Below are 17,529 nucleotides of genomic sequence, written 5' to 3' on the forward strand. Positions count from 1 at the left end.
ACCTCTTAATCCTGAGTCCTAGGATTAGAGGAGTGTACCACCACCTCCGTGCTTCTGGCTGCTGGGATTAAAGGTGTGTATCACCATTGCCTGTTCTCTATAGCTTGTGGCTGACTTTGCTTTCTGAATCCCCAGGCAAGCTTCAATAAATCATAAATAATATATCACCACACACACATGTATACAATCACACATAGTAAATAATAAATATAATTTTAAAACTTAAAACACTGTAAGTTTAAACATTAAACATAAATAACTAAGGGCTGGGAGTGAACCCATCATACACAGAGCCATAGGTTTATTCTTGGGACCATAAGTGAAAAATAAGAATAGGTAACTAAAATGAAAGCAGGAGAAATGGTAAGATGGTAGTTCCAGCTGTTAGGCTCTAGCATCCTTAGACGGTTACCAGCATAATGTGTAACTGAAAGAGACAGTTCACTGTTAGAGTTCAGTCTTCCTAAAAATTAATGTTTTTAGCTTATAAAATATTATGTGTTACCAGACATTGTGGCTCCCTAACTCTGTATCTTAGTTAGGTTTTTATTACTGTGATAAAACACATGACCGAAAACAACTTGGGGAGAGAAGAGTTTATTTTATCTTGCGGTTCCACATCACAGTCCATCACTACTGAAAGACAGGGCGGGAACTCAAAACTGGAGGAACCTGGAGGCAGGAGCTGATGCATAGGCCACAGAAGGATGCTGCTTGCTGATTTGTCTCTCACGGCTTTCTCAGCCTTGCTTCCTTCCTATGGCACCCAGGACGACCAGCCCAGAGGTAGCATTGCCCACAGTGAGCAGGGCCTGTCTACATCTGTCATCAATCAAGAAAAATGTATCACAGGCCAATCTGGTGGGTCATTTTCTTAAAATTTTGAGGTTCCTTCCTTCCAGATGACGACATAGATCTCTGAATTAGCCTTCTTCTGACTTCCAAAGGTACCAATCATGTATATGGGGCACAGACATACATGCAAGCAAAACATACACAGCAAATAAATCATATATGTTAGATAAATCTAAAACAGTTTTAAAATTATAATATATATGCATTCTAATAACTTAAGTAATACATATGTGACTGTATGTATCCTTCGTCCCCTTTCTTCCTGCCTATCTCCCAACATCATTTCCTACCTTTTGACTTTTACTTACTGATTTTGAGTGTTTGTATGTATCTTTTTGTTTGTTTGTTTGTTTGTTTGTTTTTCTGAGACAGGGTTTCTCTGTGTAGCTTTGGAGCCTATCCTGGCACTCGCTCTGGAGACCAGGCTGGCCTCAAACTCACAGAGATCCGCTTGCCTCTGCCTCCCGAGTGCTGGCATTAAAGGCGTGCGCCACCAACACCCGGCTTGTATGTATCTTTTACCATGCTTAAGGAATATCTTCTATGGCAAATTCTATTCCCCCTCTGTCTGTCTTTCTTTAATTTCCATCCTTACAACTTGTTTGGAAGACATTTTCCTTTATATGGAAAAAATGTTAAAAGTTACATAATGAGCTGAGTGGTGGTGGTGCAAGCCTTTAATCTCAGCACTTGGTAGGCCGAGGCAGGCAGATCTCTGAATTCAAGGCCAGCCTGGTCTACAGAATAAGTTCCAGAACAGCCAAGGCTACACAGAGAAACCCTGTCTTGGAAAAAAAAGAGAAAAGAAAAAAAAAAAAAAACCACAATGCAAAAATACATGGAGAAACTTGAAAACATTTGGCTACTTTACTTTTCATGATTCACATCTTGAATGCCTTTAAAGACTGAAGCCTTTTTTGCTTGGGTCTCCTTAACACAACACCACATCAGGAATTAGTGAGCTGTGTAGGTTGGACAACGGCTGAGGAGCTGTACTCATGCAGCGATGATCACCAGATAGTGAAGTGGAACTTGCTAACCAGTGAGACCAGTCTAATAGTAAAGCTGCCTGATGACATCTACCCGATAGATCTTCACTGGTTTCCCAAAAGTTTAGGCATGAAGAAGCAGACACAGGCAGAAAGTTTTGTCCTCACAAGTTCTGATGGTAAGATTTGCTTGTTTTATTGGTATTTTGCCTGCATGTATGTCTATGTGAGGGTGTTTGATCCTAGAGTTAGAGACAGTTGTGAGCTGTCATGTGGGTGCTGGGAATTGAACCCAGGTCCCCTGGAAGAGCACTCAGTGCTCTTAACTGCTGAGTCATCTCTCCAGCCCTCTGCCAGTAAGTTTTCAATGAATGTCCTATGCACATTGATATATTGAAAATATAGTATAGCACTATGAAATGTGCCTGGAGTTGTTTTACAAAACTGCTATTTGACATGGATACACTGTCATAGGCACATTTTATTTCCTGTATGACTTTGGTGATTTTGAATGATTCAGGCCTGGGTTTTTGTTTTTGTTTTTGTTTTTTTCTGTTTGTTTGTTTTGCTTTTCAAGACATGGTTTCTCTGTGTAACAGCCCTAGCTGTACTGGAACTCACTGTAGACCAGGCTGACCTCAAACTCAGAGATACTCGCCTGCTTCTGCCTCCTGAGTAGTGGGATTAAAAGCGTGCGCCACCATCACCTGGCTTTTTATAGAACGCCCCTTAATTTGTCTTTTTCACTGTTTCTTTATGATTTGATTCAGCTTACAAGTTTTTAGTGGGAATACTAGGAGACTCATGGTGTTGATTTGAAATACTATTATGATGTTAATGCCTTACCTGACAGCAAGTGCTTTCTAAATTAATCTACTATGATGTTACTATTTTCTCCCCCACTTTTTGATTTGTTTCACTTTGTTTACGAGTGTTTTGCCTACATGTATGTATGTGCACCACATGTATGCCTGATGCTTGCAGAGGTTAGACGAGGGTATGCAATGCCCTGGAACTGGTATTGAACTACCATGTGGGTATTGAGAAGTGAAGCTGGTCTTCTGCAAGAACAACAAGTGCTCTTAGCCACTGAGCCATCCATCTCTCCTGTCTCTATTTTCTCCCTTTTAGTAACTTGTTTATGAAAATACATTTGAGACTACATAAACGTATTCTGTTTCTTCTTAGACTTCCTCCCATTCTAAAAATCTCCTTATGGTTCTTGGCTAGATTATTCTCAGAGAAGCTGCCAAATGATAGCTTTTCTATCTCTATAATCCTATCCCGTGTTAAATAGTTGGTAATCTGCTTCAAGGAAAATTTTCTGTGCCATGGCCATTTGTCTTACTTGGTTTAATGTTAGGTTAGCCTCATAGATGTTTATTTTATTTCTGTTACTATAATTTCTTAATCTTGATTTCGAAATCGTTCCATATTTGGCCACTGAGAGCCCCATTGGTGGAGCTAGCTACACTGATTTTTGTTTTTGTTGTGTACATGTATTCATCATTTCTTGAGCACTTCCTTACTGGCACAAGATGTCCCAAACTAATCTTGTAGTTCTTAGTCCCATTTTCTAAATCAGCCATTTTCCAAACAGGCCTGTTTTTAGATGGTTAATGATATTTAAAGGCCAAGATAGGGACACTGCTTGTAGTATTCCTTCTAATGGGGTGTGTCTACTCTTCAGACTCTCCATCAAACAGCAGTATGACATGGGATGACAAATGTAAACTCCAAAAATTAGGGTCATTCATATGGCTCAGTGGGTAAAGGCACTTGTTGCCAAGCCTGATGGCCTGAATTCAATCCCTAGAGCCCACATTGTGGGAAGGAGAAACTGACTTCTGCAAGTTGTCCTCTGACCACCATATGCATTCTTTGGTACATGCATGCCCCTCTCCCCAATAAATAAATGTAAAAAATTATTTTTAGATGCATGTCAGTAGTCAGTTCTTTATCACTTTCTATCTAAACCTTGAATATATTTTTCTAACACCAATTCTAATTTAACATCACAGAGTTTTAGTTTTTCTTTTTCTGATACTTGGAAACAGTGAGGAAGTACAGTTATCATTATTAATATATACACTTGTTCATTTAATTCTGTGATATATAATTTTCAAGATTAATAACTCAGACTAGACTACTATAAAAATTAATGTAAGTAATCCCAGCACTTGGGAGGCAGAGGCAGACAGATTTCTGTGAGTTTGAGGCCAGCCTGGTCTCCAGAGAGTGCCAGGATAGGCTCCAAAGCTACACAGAGAAACCCTGTCTCGAAAAAAAACAAGAAAAAAAAAAAAAGAATTATGACATTATTTGCTCTTATGCCTCTAGTGCCTAATAAGTAATTATTAGTTAATTAATGCTAATTAATCTAGTAGGAACTCAACAAATGTTTTAGTATAAGTTAATTTAATGAAGTAGATTCTCACAGATAATTTCTTTTAGGTAAATTTCATCTCATTTCCAAGTTAGGACGAGTGGAAAAAAGTGTAGAGGCTCACTGTGGAGCTGTGCTCGCAGGAAGATGGAATTATGAGGGGACTGCATTAGTTACAGGTAAGTTCTCTGCAAATTTGCCTCTTTATGCTGTGCTGGGATCAAAACCAGGGCCCTTCACATACTAGGCAAATGATCTACCGCTGAGCAATATCTTCCACATCCAAAGTAACATTTTTAAATGAATTTGTAAAGAGAATGTTTCAAAGAAAATATTTTCATTGCTATGCTGTGATAAAATATTGTGACCAGAAACAACATCTGGGATGAGAGGGATTGATTGAGCTTAAGAGTCCAGGTTAATAGTCTATTTTTGTGGGGAAGTCAAGTCAGGAACTCATAGAATAAAAATAACTAAATTAAAAAAAAAACCTCAATAAATTGTATTCACAATCAAGAGCAGAAAGAGATCAAGCACTTCACCAGCTCTTTTTTGCTGTTCATAGTTCTGGGTCCAGCCATGAAGTGGTGCTGCCCACATTGGGCTGAGTCTTCCCACATCATTTAACAATCAAGATAATCCCCTACAGGCATGCCCCCTGGCCAACTAGACCTAGATAATTTCTCAACAAATTCTCTTCCCTAGATGGGGCAAGTTGACTTTTAAAACTAACCATCATACTAGAACTGTTACACAGAGAAAGCCTGTCTCAGAAAAACCGAAACAAACAAATAAAAAAACCCAAATCAAAACAAACCCAAAAAAGTAAATATCATGAATTCATTTAGCAGTAGCATATTTCACTATTTAGTAGCAAATAATTGTCACAGCACCAATCTAGACTGCTGTGTAAATGATATTCAGAATATTTTCTTTTTTTTTCATTTTCTGTCTAGAGACAGAGTCTTGATATATAGTACAGGCTGGACTGGTATTCATTTTGTATGTCATTCTGGTCTCATATTTAGCAATCATCCTGCTTCAACCTTGTGAATGCTGGAGCTACAGTAGAATACCACTATGTCCTTTTCTTGAGTATCATATTGTTACTTTTATTAATGAATTTTGGAGAATATTCTATCAAAGAAGGCTTTTAGAATAATCAAGTTCACCATGCATGATGGTGCAGGCCTTTAATCCCAGCATTTGGGAGGCAGAGGCAGCTGGATCTCTGAGTTTGAGGCCACCCTGGACTACAGAGTGAATTCCAGTATAGAAGCTAGTGCTACATAAGAAACCCTGTCTCAAAAAACTAACAACAAAACAAAATAAAAGCTCTCAAGTCCCTAGAGTAGATAAAAGTTTCAAGTTTTTAAAAATTCCAAAATTGAAAATATTCTCATATAACTTAGCTTTATCTCTCTTCTCTCTCCCATCCCAGCCCTACTCCAGGTAGGACTTAACTGTATTTACTGTATTAGTCATCCATTGCTGTATAATGAGTTACTCAACACTTACAACAAGCATTTCTATGGCCTGGGAGCACCTTTAGTGGGTGGGTATTTCTGGTTTAGTGTGTCATGAGGTTCCTTCAAGTTGTAACATGTGGCTGCAGTCATAGGAAGGCTTGATTGTGCTGGAAGGTCCACTTTCAGCTTGGCTTACGCACATGATGCTGGCAGGAGACCTTAGTAAGATCTTTGGCTTTGGCAAGCGACCTTAATTCCTTGCCACATAGGCAATTCCATAGGGCTGATGGAGTAGTTTTATAAAATGGCATCTGGCTTCCCAGGGTTCCAAAAAAATAGCAGGTTAGAAGCCACAGTATCTTTTCTGACTCACCCTCAGAAATTATACTCTGCCATTTTCATCCCACTCTGTTCTTTAAAAACAAGTCACTAAGTACAGACCACACTGAAGCAGAGCAAGGATAAAAGCTGAGCCCCCTGAAAAAAGGAATACCAAAGACTCTGTGCAAAGACTCTGTGTTTTAAATCTATCCCTTAGGCCTCTTTAGGAGGATTTTAAAAAAATTGTTATTATTGTTTTAATGACATGTCCTCTGTGTCACCTGTACCTTTACTTCTTTTCCTATGGCTTCTTTTTCAGCATATAAATATATGTAGATGTGAATTATTTTAAAAATTAGGCAGGAAATATAAATCCCAGGTTCAGTAGTATTCATTTACTATGTGCAAGGATCTAGCTTTGATCACTAATTCCACAAAAATAAAATATAATAACTAAATAAAAACAAAAATCCTGCTGGGTGTAGTGGTGCATACCTTTAATTCTCATACTTGGGAGGAAGAGGCAGGTGGATCTCTATGAGTTTGTAGGCCAGCCTGGTCTACATAGTGAGTTTCAGGACAACCAGAGCTACATAGTGAGACCCTGCCTTGAAAAAAACTCAAAAAACAAACAAACCAAAACCAAGACCAACCAACCAACCAGCCAAACAAACAAACAGAAATGCCTATCTTAAATGACTTTCTGTAGCCTCGGGCTTTTCTTTGCTTTTCAGTTGAGATGGTCACCAGTGGGTCTCATTATTTTACCCATTTCTTCTGCTCCCTGGTGGTCAACTGCATTAGATAATACACTGAGGATACTTTCCTTGGAGTTCTAAGTGGAGATTAGAGTGACAATGGAAGTAGCATTTGAGTAACATATTCCTAAGTTTTAAGGAAAAAATAAAATTTTGATTATGGAAGTTAGGTTTTGTTGATCAAAGTTTTTTCATGTAATTTCTTTTTAAATCTACTGTTAAAACTTACTCTATTACACTTAGAATGAATTTTATCCGAATTTTAAACATGTAGATGTTTATATATGCAAGTGTAAATGAGATTATTTTCTACAGATAATTTTTTTTGTCCTTCACAGTTGGAGAAGATGGACAAGTGAAAATCTGGTCAAAGACGGGGATGCTTAGGTCAACATTAGCTCAGCAAGGTATGCTTTACAACATTAGCTTAGCAAGGTATGCTTTACAACATTAGCTCAGCAAGGAATGCTTTACAACTGGTCATTTAATTTCCAAGGTTGTACAACACACATGTCTCAACTTTTTTTTTTTTAAATAAATAATCTGTTACAGGGCTAGAGAGATGGCTAAGAAGTTAAGAGCATTTACTGCTCTTGCAGAAAATCTGGGTTCAATTCCTAGCACCCACATGGCAGCTCACAACCATCTGTAAGTTCAGTTCCAGAGAATTTGATACCCTCTTCTGACTTCCAAGTGCACTAGACATGCACATGGTACACATATATACATGCAGGCAAAATATTCAGACATATAAAATGATACAATAAATTTAAGAAAATACTTTTTTTTTTCTAAAAAAAGGAATCTATGATAGTGGTTGAAATTGACTTTGGTCACACTTAAAAACTTGAATTTTCTTACTTCTCTTTGAATTTAGGAACATTTTTTAAAAAGACTTACTCATTTTATGTATGTGAAAGTTTTTACTTGCATGTTTGTTTGTGCACCGTGTGTGCCTGGTACCTGCAGAAGTCAGATGAGGGCAAGGGTGTCAGATACCCTGGAACCACAGTTACAAGTGGTTGTGAGCTACCTTGTGGGAGTTGGGCCTTGAACCTGGGTCCTCTGCAAGAGCAACAAATGCTTATTAGTGGTTGAGCGATCTCTCCAGCCCATATATATATATATATATATATATATATATTATATAATTATTATTATTATTATTCCATATATGTATTCATTTATTTGTGGGTTTCTTCATCCGAAGGTGCACATGTGGGAGTCATAGGTCAATTGTGGGAGTTAGTTTTCTCATTCTACCATGTGGATTCCAGGTATGGGACATAGGCCACAGGCTTGGTGGTATCTTTTCCTGCTGAGTCATCTCATTGCCCCATACTTTTTCTTACTTTCTGTGATGCCTGATGGTCCATGGTAATATTATTTACATTAAAATATATTTCAAAAGCAGGCATGGTATGATGACACCTTAAATCCCAGCACTCTGGAGGCAGAGGGAGGTAGATCTCTGTGAGTTCAAAGGCAGCCTGGTCTACATAGTGAGTTCCTGAATATGCAGAGCTACATTATTGACAGATAGGCCTTTTCTTTATGTTAATGAGTCTATATAAAGGCAGCTGTAGGATAAATATTCTTTTTAAATGACTCTGAAATATTTAGAGTATTTTGCACATAAAATAGGTCTGGGTGTCTAGTTAAGACAGTCTAGTTAGGCATGGTACTGCATACCTGTAATCCCAATACTTACAAGACAAAGGCTGAAGGATATTGAATTTGAGACCATCTAGCATGACCTTGTCTGAAAAACAGCTCATTGGTAAAACACTTATGTAGTATGCAGAAGGCCTTGAGTTCAGTCCATGGTACTGAAAAAAAAAGAATGAAAACCATGTAAGAGAAGATATTAAACATATCCTCTTCATTTAAAAGTCCCAATAACCAGGCAGAGTGGACGATGCTTGTAATCCCAGTACTTCGAGCCTGAGGCATGAGGATGTCCACCAGTTTGAGGCTTGTTCTACATAGCCAATTCCTGTCTAGCCTGGCTATACTGTCTCAAAACAGCAATAAAAAGTCCCTATAATTTGGTATTAGCACTCCTTGTAAATTATGTTGAACTTTGATTTCTGTCCTAATAAAGGGGAATATGCACAGTGATGAGTGAAACTTGGTGACTGACAGTGTTTAAAGGAGCACCACAGTGTTGGAAGTGCAGAAAGGAGAGGCAGTAAATCAGTATGGTGGCCATTCCTGTTGGGGTTTTGATTACACGTAAATTCTTAGAGTATATCTGATTAATGACCTAGAACACAAAACAATCTTATGTTTACCTACACATGTATAAGCTGATCTTGCAGATGACTGTTCAGAATTATAAAGTTATAGTATAAAGTATCTATAACTAATGCCACTTTAAAAATGTTTACTCTTGGACTAATGTTAAAGTTACATTTCTTATTCATATTAAGTAAATGTTAACAGAAGTGACCATAAAGAAATACTAAGTAGTCTTTTTCTTTGAGATAAAATCTTTTTGCCCATAATCTCTAAGTAGAATGTTCATTGATGAGTAGAAACTTAATTCTTAGAAACAGTCATAGGTATGTTTCATGTTTTAAAGTTGATTAATTATTAAGTTAGTAGTAAAATTATGAAATGTATCTTTAGAAAGTAAGTCTTACTTTAGTGGGCACAATGATTTTCTTTTGGCTTTATAGATTTTCTTTTTTTTTTTTTAAGATTTTATTTATTTATTATGTATACAACATTCTGCTTCCATGTATATCTGCACACCAGAAGAGGGCACCAGATCTCATAAGGAATGGTTGTGAGCCACCATTGCTGGGAATTGAACTCAGAACCTCTGGAAGGGCAGTCGGTGCTCTTAACCTCTGAGCCATCTCTCCAGCCCTCTTTTTTTTTTTTTTTTTTTTTTTAATGCTGGAGCTGGAGCTCTAATCAAAGGCCCTGTAACTTCTAAGCAAGTGCTACCCTTATGCTACCTATAGCTCTAGGTCCCATAGATTTTCTTATACTATGTCGTGATCAGTCAGAAGAGGGTGTCAAATCCCTTAGAACAGGAGTTACAAATGGTTTTGAGCCACCATGTGGGTGCTGGGAGCCAAACCCAGGTCCTCTGCAAGAGCAGCAACTGCTCACAACCACTGAGCCATTTCTCCAGCCCCTTCCTGGTTGTTTTTTTTTTGCCACATACTACCCTTGAATCTGTTATTTCAGACTTTCCAAGTCTAAAGTAGAAACTTGGAATAAGTTGCTTAGTATTAATATTATTCATTAGAGGGTAGTGATATAGTTCTATGTATTAGTTGTGTGCTGTATTTTATATGTTATGGATCTAGAAACTGAACTACTGCTTAGTTTGCAAACAAGGAAATGTTTTAAATTCGTAATGATACTATGCATCAGCATTCTAAATAGCAATAATTTCCTTGGTATAAAAATGACTTTGAGAGCTAGGCAGTGACAGAGGCAGAGTCAGAGTCAGGTGGGTCTCTGGGGCTAGCCTGGTGTATGGAGCAAGTTCCAGGACATCTAGGCCTACACAGAGAAACCCTGTTGGGGGTGGGGGATGATGAGGACTTTGAAATTGTTAACCATTTTTGCCTTGTTAATCTTATTCTCAGTCAAGGTTTATGTTAATTATGAAATTGATAAATAATATTGTTATATTTTCCTATTTCAGTTATCTTGTCAATATTTCAATTGAATAATTCTGCTGTTTAAAAAATACTATAGAACTATACATTTAATTCTTGAGTTTTTAATTACTGGTATACTTTTCTAGCAAGGCACACTTTTACTGTTTCATCTCTGGAAAAATAATTAGAGAAGTCAACTTCTCATAATGACATAGTCCAGAAGGAACAGGTCCTTATAAAGTAAGTTAGAGACCAGAATTTGAGAGTAGTTGTAAATCTAAACTACTTGAAGGCTAGGTGCTAATGTCTCAAATTAGAAAGCCAGGCAAGTCAGCTTCCTTTACAGGGTCTGGAAATTTGATACAAAAATATATCAAATCCAAATTACTCTAAAACTCAGAATCCTATGAACAGTGTTGATAGTACCATTGTTATTTTTTCTTCATGTTTCTGGTAATTACATTTTTCTGTTTTTGAAAAGTTTATTCTCTGATACACACACATACACACACACATATATTACATTTACTTATTTAGTGTACATATGTGTGTGTGGGTGAATGCATGCCATGGTATACATGTGGAGGTCAGAGTGGAACAGGCCCCAGACCTTAGTAGACACCCCCCACCTTATCACATCTGATGCTATATTAGAAGCACCATTCAGGCCTTGAAACCCTGCATGGAGGCTGCAACACCTGCCAACACAGGAACAAAGGCTAAGTCAATGATTACAGGAAAGTCTCCAAAATGTACTAATGTACTAACTCTGCTTTAGTTTTTCGAGACAGGGTTTCTCTGTTTAGCTTTGGAGCCTATCTTGGCACTCACTGTGGAGACCAGGCTGGCCTCGAACTCACAGAGATCTGCCTGCCTCTGCCTCCCGAGTGCTGGCATTAAAGGTGGTGCCACCAACGCCTGGCAACATGTGGTTCCACTTCTTGCTAACTGAAATTTAGCAATCAGGATGTGTTTTTTGTGCATAACAGACAGAATTGGGGGGTTTGGGGCTGCATGATTTGGTCAGGCTTCCCTGTGCAATTATCAGCGGCAATAAAGACTTTGTCATTGGCTTTAAGAGTGTCCCTGTGGTGGTCTCTGGTGTGCTAACCTCACAATAAGAGGACAGCTTATAGAAGTTGATTCTTCCCTTCTAGCATGTGGGTCAGGTTATCAGGCTTGGCAGTATGTGCGTTTCCCTGCTGGGCCATCTTGTTGGCTCTTACATTTATTTGTTGAAGAGAAATTAGTTCCTAAATTCATTTCTTTTCTTTCTTTCTTTTTTTTTTTTTTGAGACAGAGACCCTGGCTGCTCTTGAACTCACAGAGATCCTCCTGACTCTGACTCTGGAATATAGGGATTAAAAGAGCATGCCACCATAGCCCATCTTGTTTTCATTTGTTGACCATTAAAGATTTTCACATGGAAAGTTTATGACTACTAAGTTTTTACATAGAAAACAATAGTCATAACTCTTTTTGATATTAAAGATTAATTCCAACTTGGGTGGGATGCAGTTTTATTTGGCATAGAAATGATTCTTACTGGTACCTATGAGGAATTATCATCCTCAAGAAAAATATGTAAATTGTGAATAATTATAATTAAGTCTTATCTGTGTTACATTGTATATTTTGATTATGGATTAAGATATTCAATTAAGTGTGTAAGGATATTTCTTCCTATTTTCAAACAGAAGTAGGATAATAAAAAGTAGAACTATATATGATGAAATTAATGAAGATGTCTTTGGGGAAATGGAAATGTATTGAAGATCAGAAATAAAGGCTAAAATTTAACTGGGGAGTAAGGTAAAAGGTGAAAGAAAATTGAAGTTATGGGGAAATTGAGAGGTAGCTAAGGATAGAAACTGAAGAAACAAATGCTTTTATTTATTTGTTTTGTTTCTGACCCAGTGACAAGAAGGTGTGTTCTTGGAATGAGTCCCATTTGATTATCTATAGTTAGTACATGCTTTCTATAGGTAGAATGAAAAGGAAAAGTTATTATTTTTAACAGGACCTTACACAGTGACCCCAGCTTGTCTGGAATGCACTGTGGGATAGTCCTTCTTCAACCTCTCCAGTGCTGGCATCACAAGGGAGGGCCACTATTGTCCAGCTGGCAACTTAATTCTTGAGTGCTTACTACAGTGAACAACAAAGGAAGCTACTGGTTGATTATTGTAATACAAAGCCATTGATAGGAGTTACCAGATACTGTTTATTTAATGCTAGACTTCATTCTAAATATTTCCATCCACTCTATAGATCCACATTCCATTCTAGACAAAGATAGCCACTGCATCACATTAGTGAGCATTTTGTTTCTAATATATCCTTTGGTAACAGAAAAACAACACTTTTAGGGGATACTGTTATGATATGAATGTGAAAAACATGGTACATTTGACCAGGTACTTCCTTAAAACAATCGAAATACACTTTTCTCGACTCCTCTGTGGTTTAAAATGCTTTCAACAGGTTGAAAGAATTTAGATAATTTGTTTTACAGAGAGATAAGGGTCTGACATTTAGCACAACCCCAGGTGCATGTGGTTTCTTAAAAAATGTCAAAAAGATCACATGACTTTAGTGTACCAAGTCAGAAAAACAAGGTCTTCTTGAATGTTTTAACTAAAATGGGGCATAAATAAAAATTTCCCCAAAAAGCCAGAAATTATTATAAAGTGATTATGTGTTTCTATTTTTGTTACTGATAAAATTAACAACATCCTGTTATGTAATTTGCTAAATTCTTATTTTAAAACAATTCAATCTGGAGCCCAGAGGTGTTATTTTTCTACTTTGCAAAATGAAGTATAGCACTATGGATGGTTAGTGCTTTGTTTGTTTGCTTTTTCTTGATGTATAGCCCTGGATGGCCTGGACTTGCTGTCTATCTAGCTTAGTCTGGTCTTGAACTTGGAGTAGTCCTCTTGCCACAGCCTCTGAAGTGCTGGGATCACACACATGCACTACTGACTAATTCTTGCTTTAATACATATCTTTTAACCAGCAGTTTAAATATTATGAATTTGTCTCAAATGCTAGTAAGGAGAGAGTCATCATAAAAGAAACCATTTTTCTTTGTGAAGCTGTTCATCTAAAGTGCCTAGATGGAAACTTCCTGAATACCTGATTGAAGGAATATGGTTTCACTTTCTAAGCTTACTTCATTTTATACTATCAATCATATGTTTCTGAAACACTATTAATACTTTAAAAACTGTTTAGGCAGGAAATAAATTGTCTCCTTGTCCTAACATGGTAGATAAGTATTCTGAAGGAAGGTTTGAAAACCAGGAAATGGTGACACAGCCACCTGAAGAGGGCCTCAATTCAAATGTTAAAGTGAAGGGGATGAAAACATCCCTGGTCCCTCATCCTACACCCCAGCTGTGCCTTTGACCACAACTGAAGGCCTAAAGTCACATCCTGTGTAACTCAATGGGAGCTCTACTTACAGAATTGTTTCCTCGGGCAGGTGTTTATTATTGGTTAGTGTATAACTCAGCAAAGTATACTTTTACTGAGTGTTGTGAATATTTGATAACTTGTAAATTAAAATATATTAAATTCCCTTTTGCACAAAAATGTAACTATAATAATGGAAATTAGAAAGCACATACTAGTTTACTATAATCCTAACTACATTTATAATTTTAATTTAGAATTTTATACATGAATACACTGTATTTGTATCATTTCTTCCCTGCTCCTTCTACCCTTTCCAACTCCTCCCATGTCCCCTCTACCTTGAAGTCATGACCTGTTCCATAATTATTGTTAAGTTTTGTTTTGTTTAAAACAGGGTCTCATTGGCCGGCATTGAACTTGATATGTAGATCAATCTGGTCTTGAACTCACAGAGATCTGTCAGAGTGCTGAGAATAAAAGAATGTATTGCCACCATGCCTGACACAGTTGTTATTCTGTGTGTATAAAACCTACTGTTGTTGTGTGTATACACAACCTGCTGAGTCCATTTAGTATTGCCAGTATGCACATGTATTTAGGGCTGACCACTCCAGCCTGTATAACTTACTGGGGTCTTGTCCCTGCAGAAAAAATATTTTTCCTCTCAGCAGCCGTTGGCTGCCTTATGGCTCTTGTAGGGGTGAGGTGTCAGGAAACTTTCTCCATCCACATTGGCATGTTTAGGCAATCATATTGCTTCGATATCATGGACCAGTCATGTCTAGAAGACTCTATCTTCTATCAGGGTTTCTATTGGTGTGATGAAACACCAGGACCAAAAGTAAGTTGGGGAGGAAAGGGTTTATTTGGCTTACACTGCCACATCACTGTTCATCATTAAAGGAAGTCAGGACAGGAACTCAAGCAGGGCAGGAGCTGATGAAGAGGCCATGGGGGCAGGGGCTATTGCTTACTGGCCTGCGAAGCCTGCTTTCTTATAGAACCCAGGACTACCAGCCTAGGGATGGTACCACCCATAATGGGCTGGGCCCTACCCTATCAATCACAAATTAAGAAAATTTAATTTTTTCTTTCTTTCAGGCTTGCCTATAGCCCATCGTTTGGAGGCATTTTCTGAACTGTGGCTCCCTCTGTGATGACTCTAGCTTGTGTCAAGTTGACCTAAAACTAGCCAGGATAGCCATAGTGTAGGAACTTGCGGTAGATGTACCAGCTGGGGTCTGGAACCCCATGGTTCTTTATGCTCTGCATTTTGACCTTCTGTGGCTTTCTGCAGTAGCCTCCATCTGCTGCAAAGGAAGCTTCTTTGATGAGAGCTGCACTCATCTGACTGTCACTGCTAACTACCTACTTCTAAGTCCCTGGCTGTTCTCACTGACGTCCTCTGGGTTTACGATTTTTGGGGAGTTTATTAGAGTTGAAGATTACATTTTAAGTTTTTTTTTTTTCCCCCGTCTTGTTTTGTTTTTGAGGTGGGGTCTTATTCTTAGCCTAGCCCAGCTTGGACTACATTGTAGTTCAAACTAAGCACAGTCCTGCTGTGACTAACCTGCCTCAATCTCTGGATGCTGGATTATAGGCATTAGCCTATTCAGCCTGGCTGGGCATTTATTTTTGAATCCCAGGCCAGTCCAGGTACTCGTAGAGAATATTTGTAAGTGCAGAGGAGGAAGAGCATCCTTTGAGTTTGATCACCTCATTGGGCTGAGTTTCATGGGTTCCTTTGATACCGATAAAACCCAGATGCTGTTGACTAAATAGGATGCCTAGAGTCTTTATAACATTAAATGTAAACTGTGGAAGCCACCCTGAAGAGTTTGTTTGGACCAAGTGTAAACTAGACCATTCAGTTGCTCACTTTTGTACTTATTTGGGGAAATGCACAAAATAAATAGTGTATTTGTCTTAGTGAAATTCATTCCCTCTTGATTTTTATAGTATGTTGAATTTTCTCTCTAAATAATTAATTAAATCATGGTGGGTGGTTTTGACACATACCTTTAGTTCCAGTACTAGGGAGTGGATCTCTCTGAGTTCGAGTCTAGCCTGGTATATAAGGACAACTAGGGCTACAAAGAAATGCTGTCTCAAAACACAAAAACAAACAAACAAAAATCTTATTGATTGACCATGAATCATCGAATTCAGATTTTATTTTCCTGGGAATGTAAATTTCTTGAACATTCATTCAATCATTTCTTCATAGAAGCCAATTGCTGTTAACAATCTGAGCCTAGACAGTTTTCAAAGGCTTGGTTTTATAATTATAAATGGCTAATGGTTCATGGATTAACTATAAATCTTGATTTGTTTTTCTAATGAATAGGCAGTTCAGCCAAGGCAAGGGCATTACAGGTTATATATTACTATATAACCAATATTTTCAATAGGTTATATATATTATTTGTATATATATATGTATATGCATATATATATATATACACACACATACATATATATGCATTATACACACATAGTGTGTGTGTGTGTGTGTGTGTGTGTGTGTGTGTGTGTGTGTGTGTGTGTTAAAACAATGCTTTCTAACCTAGACTGGCCTGTAACTCACCATGTAGTCCAGCATAGCCTTCTGTTTATAATCTTCCTGTCTCAGCCTTCTGAGTGCTGAGATTCTAGGCATATATCACTTACTTGACTAGTATATTCATTTTTTTTAAATGAAGGTCACATAAAACAGATTTCTAGAAGATGTTAGGTATTCAAGTTAAGAATACTATCATTGCCAAGCATGGTGGTGCATGTGAACCTCTGATCTTAGCTCTTGGGGTACAAATGCAGCAGGATCAGGAGTTTGATGCCAGCCTGGCTAAATGACAAGATCATGTGTCAAGAAAAAAGTGGAGAGATGGTTCAGTGGTTAAGAGCATTGGCTGCTGGACACATGGGGAAGGGCCTAGTCCTGGTCCAGGATGATGTGGTAGACTTTGGGGAGCCCCTTTTGAGGGCCTTACCCTGCCTGGGGAGTGGAGGGGGGATGGCTAGGGGCAGGTGGGATGTTGGGGGGGAGGGGAGGGAGAGGGAGAAGGGATTGACATGTGAAGCAAGCTTGTTCCTAATTTGAACTAATAAAATAAAATAATAAATAAGGATAATGAAAAAAAAAAAAGATCATTGGCTGCTCTTCCAGAGGACCCAGTTTCTATTCTCAGCACCCACATAGTGGCTCACAGTGGTGTGTAATTCCAGTTCCAGGAAACCTGACACCCTCTTCTGGCCTGCATGGGCACCAGCCATGCATGTGGTACACAGACATAATACATGCAGGCAAAACACACACATACAATAAAAATAAGTCAGTCTTTTTTTTCTTTTTTTAAAGAATGCATGGAAGAAAGTGAAATAGTGTTCTTAAATATAACGGAGTTAAAAGAGTACTGTGTAAATGTTTGTCAGAAAACAAAATCCGTATTAAATTTAATGTGGCTGTGATAGATACATTTGTCAGACTCTCTTGCTGTGACAGACATTGTCATGAACAAAGGAGGAAGGCTTTCATTGTACTCAGTTTCAGAGGTTTGGGCCATCATGACCTCAATGACATGGAGAAGCAAAGCAGTTTGCACTATGGCAGCAAGGAAGTAGAGAGAGATGAGGGTCCGGGGCTCAGGGCTCCAAAGTTATACTTCCTTTGACTTGGCACTACCTCCTCAAGTTTCCAGAATCTCCTTA

At 38.0% G+C, this 17,529-nt stretch overlaps 1 protein-coding gene across 2 annotated transcripts in view; it reads left to right on the forward strand.

Moving 5' to 3' along the window:
• The window catches only part of Ift80 (intraflagellar transport 80), a 97,647-nt gene that overhangs the window by 11,941 nt on the left and 68,177 nt on the right, over positions 1 to 17,529 (forward strand). Inside the window, exons 3-5 of one of the 2 annotated variants that reach the window (XM_027391769.2) lie at positions 1,802 to 2,023; positions 4,299 to 4,409; positions 7,117 to 7,185. In XM_027391769.2, the coding sequence (XP_027247570.1) occupies positions 1,802 to 2,023; positions 4,299 to 4,409; positions 7,117 to 7,185 (402 nt within the window). The remainder of the gene's footprint in view (positions 1 to 1,801; positions 2,024 to 4,298; positions 4,410 to 7,116; positions 7,186 to 17,529) is intronic. The other variant, XM_027391770.2, reaches the window with a different exon arrangement.

The sequence above is a fragment of the Cricetulus griseus genome, assembly GCF_003668045.3.
Source record: "Cricetulus griseus strain 17A/GY chromosome 1 unlocalized genomic scaffold, alternate assembly CriGri-PICRH-1.0 chr1_0, whole genome shotgun sequence".
NCBI classification, from domain to species: Eukaryota; Metazoa; Chordata; class Mammalia; order Rodentia; family Cricetidae; genus Cricetulus; species Cricetulus griseus.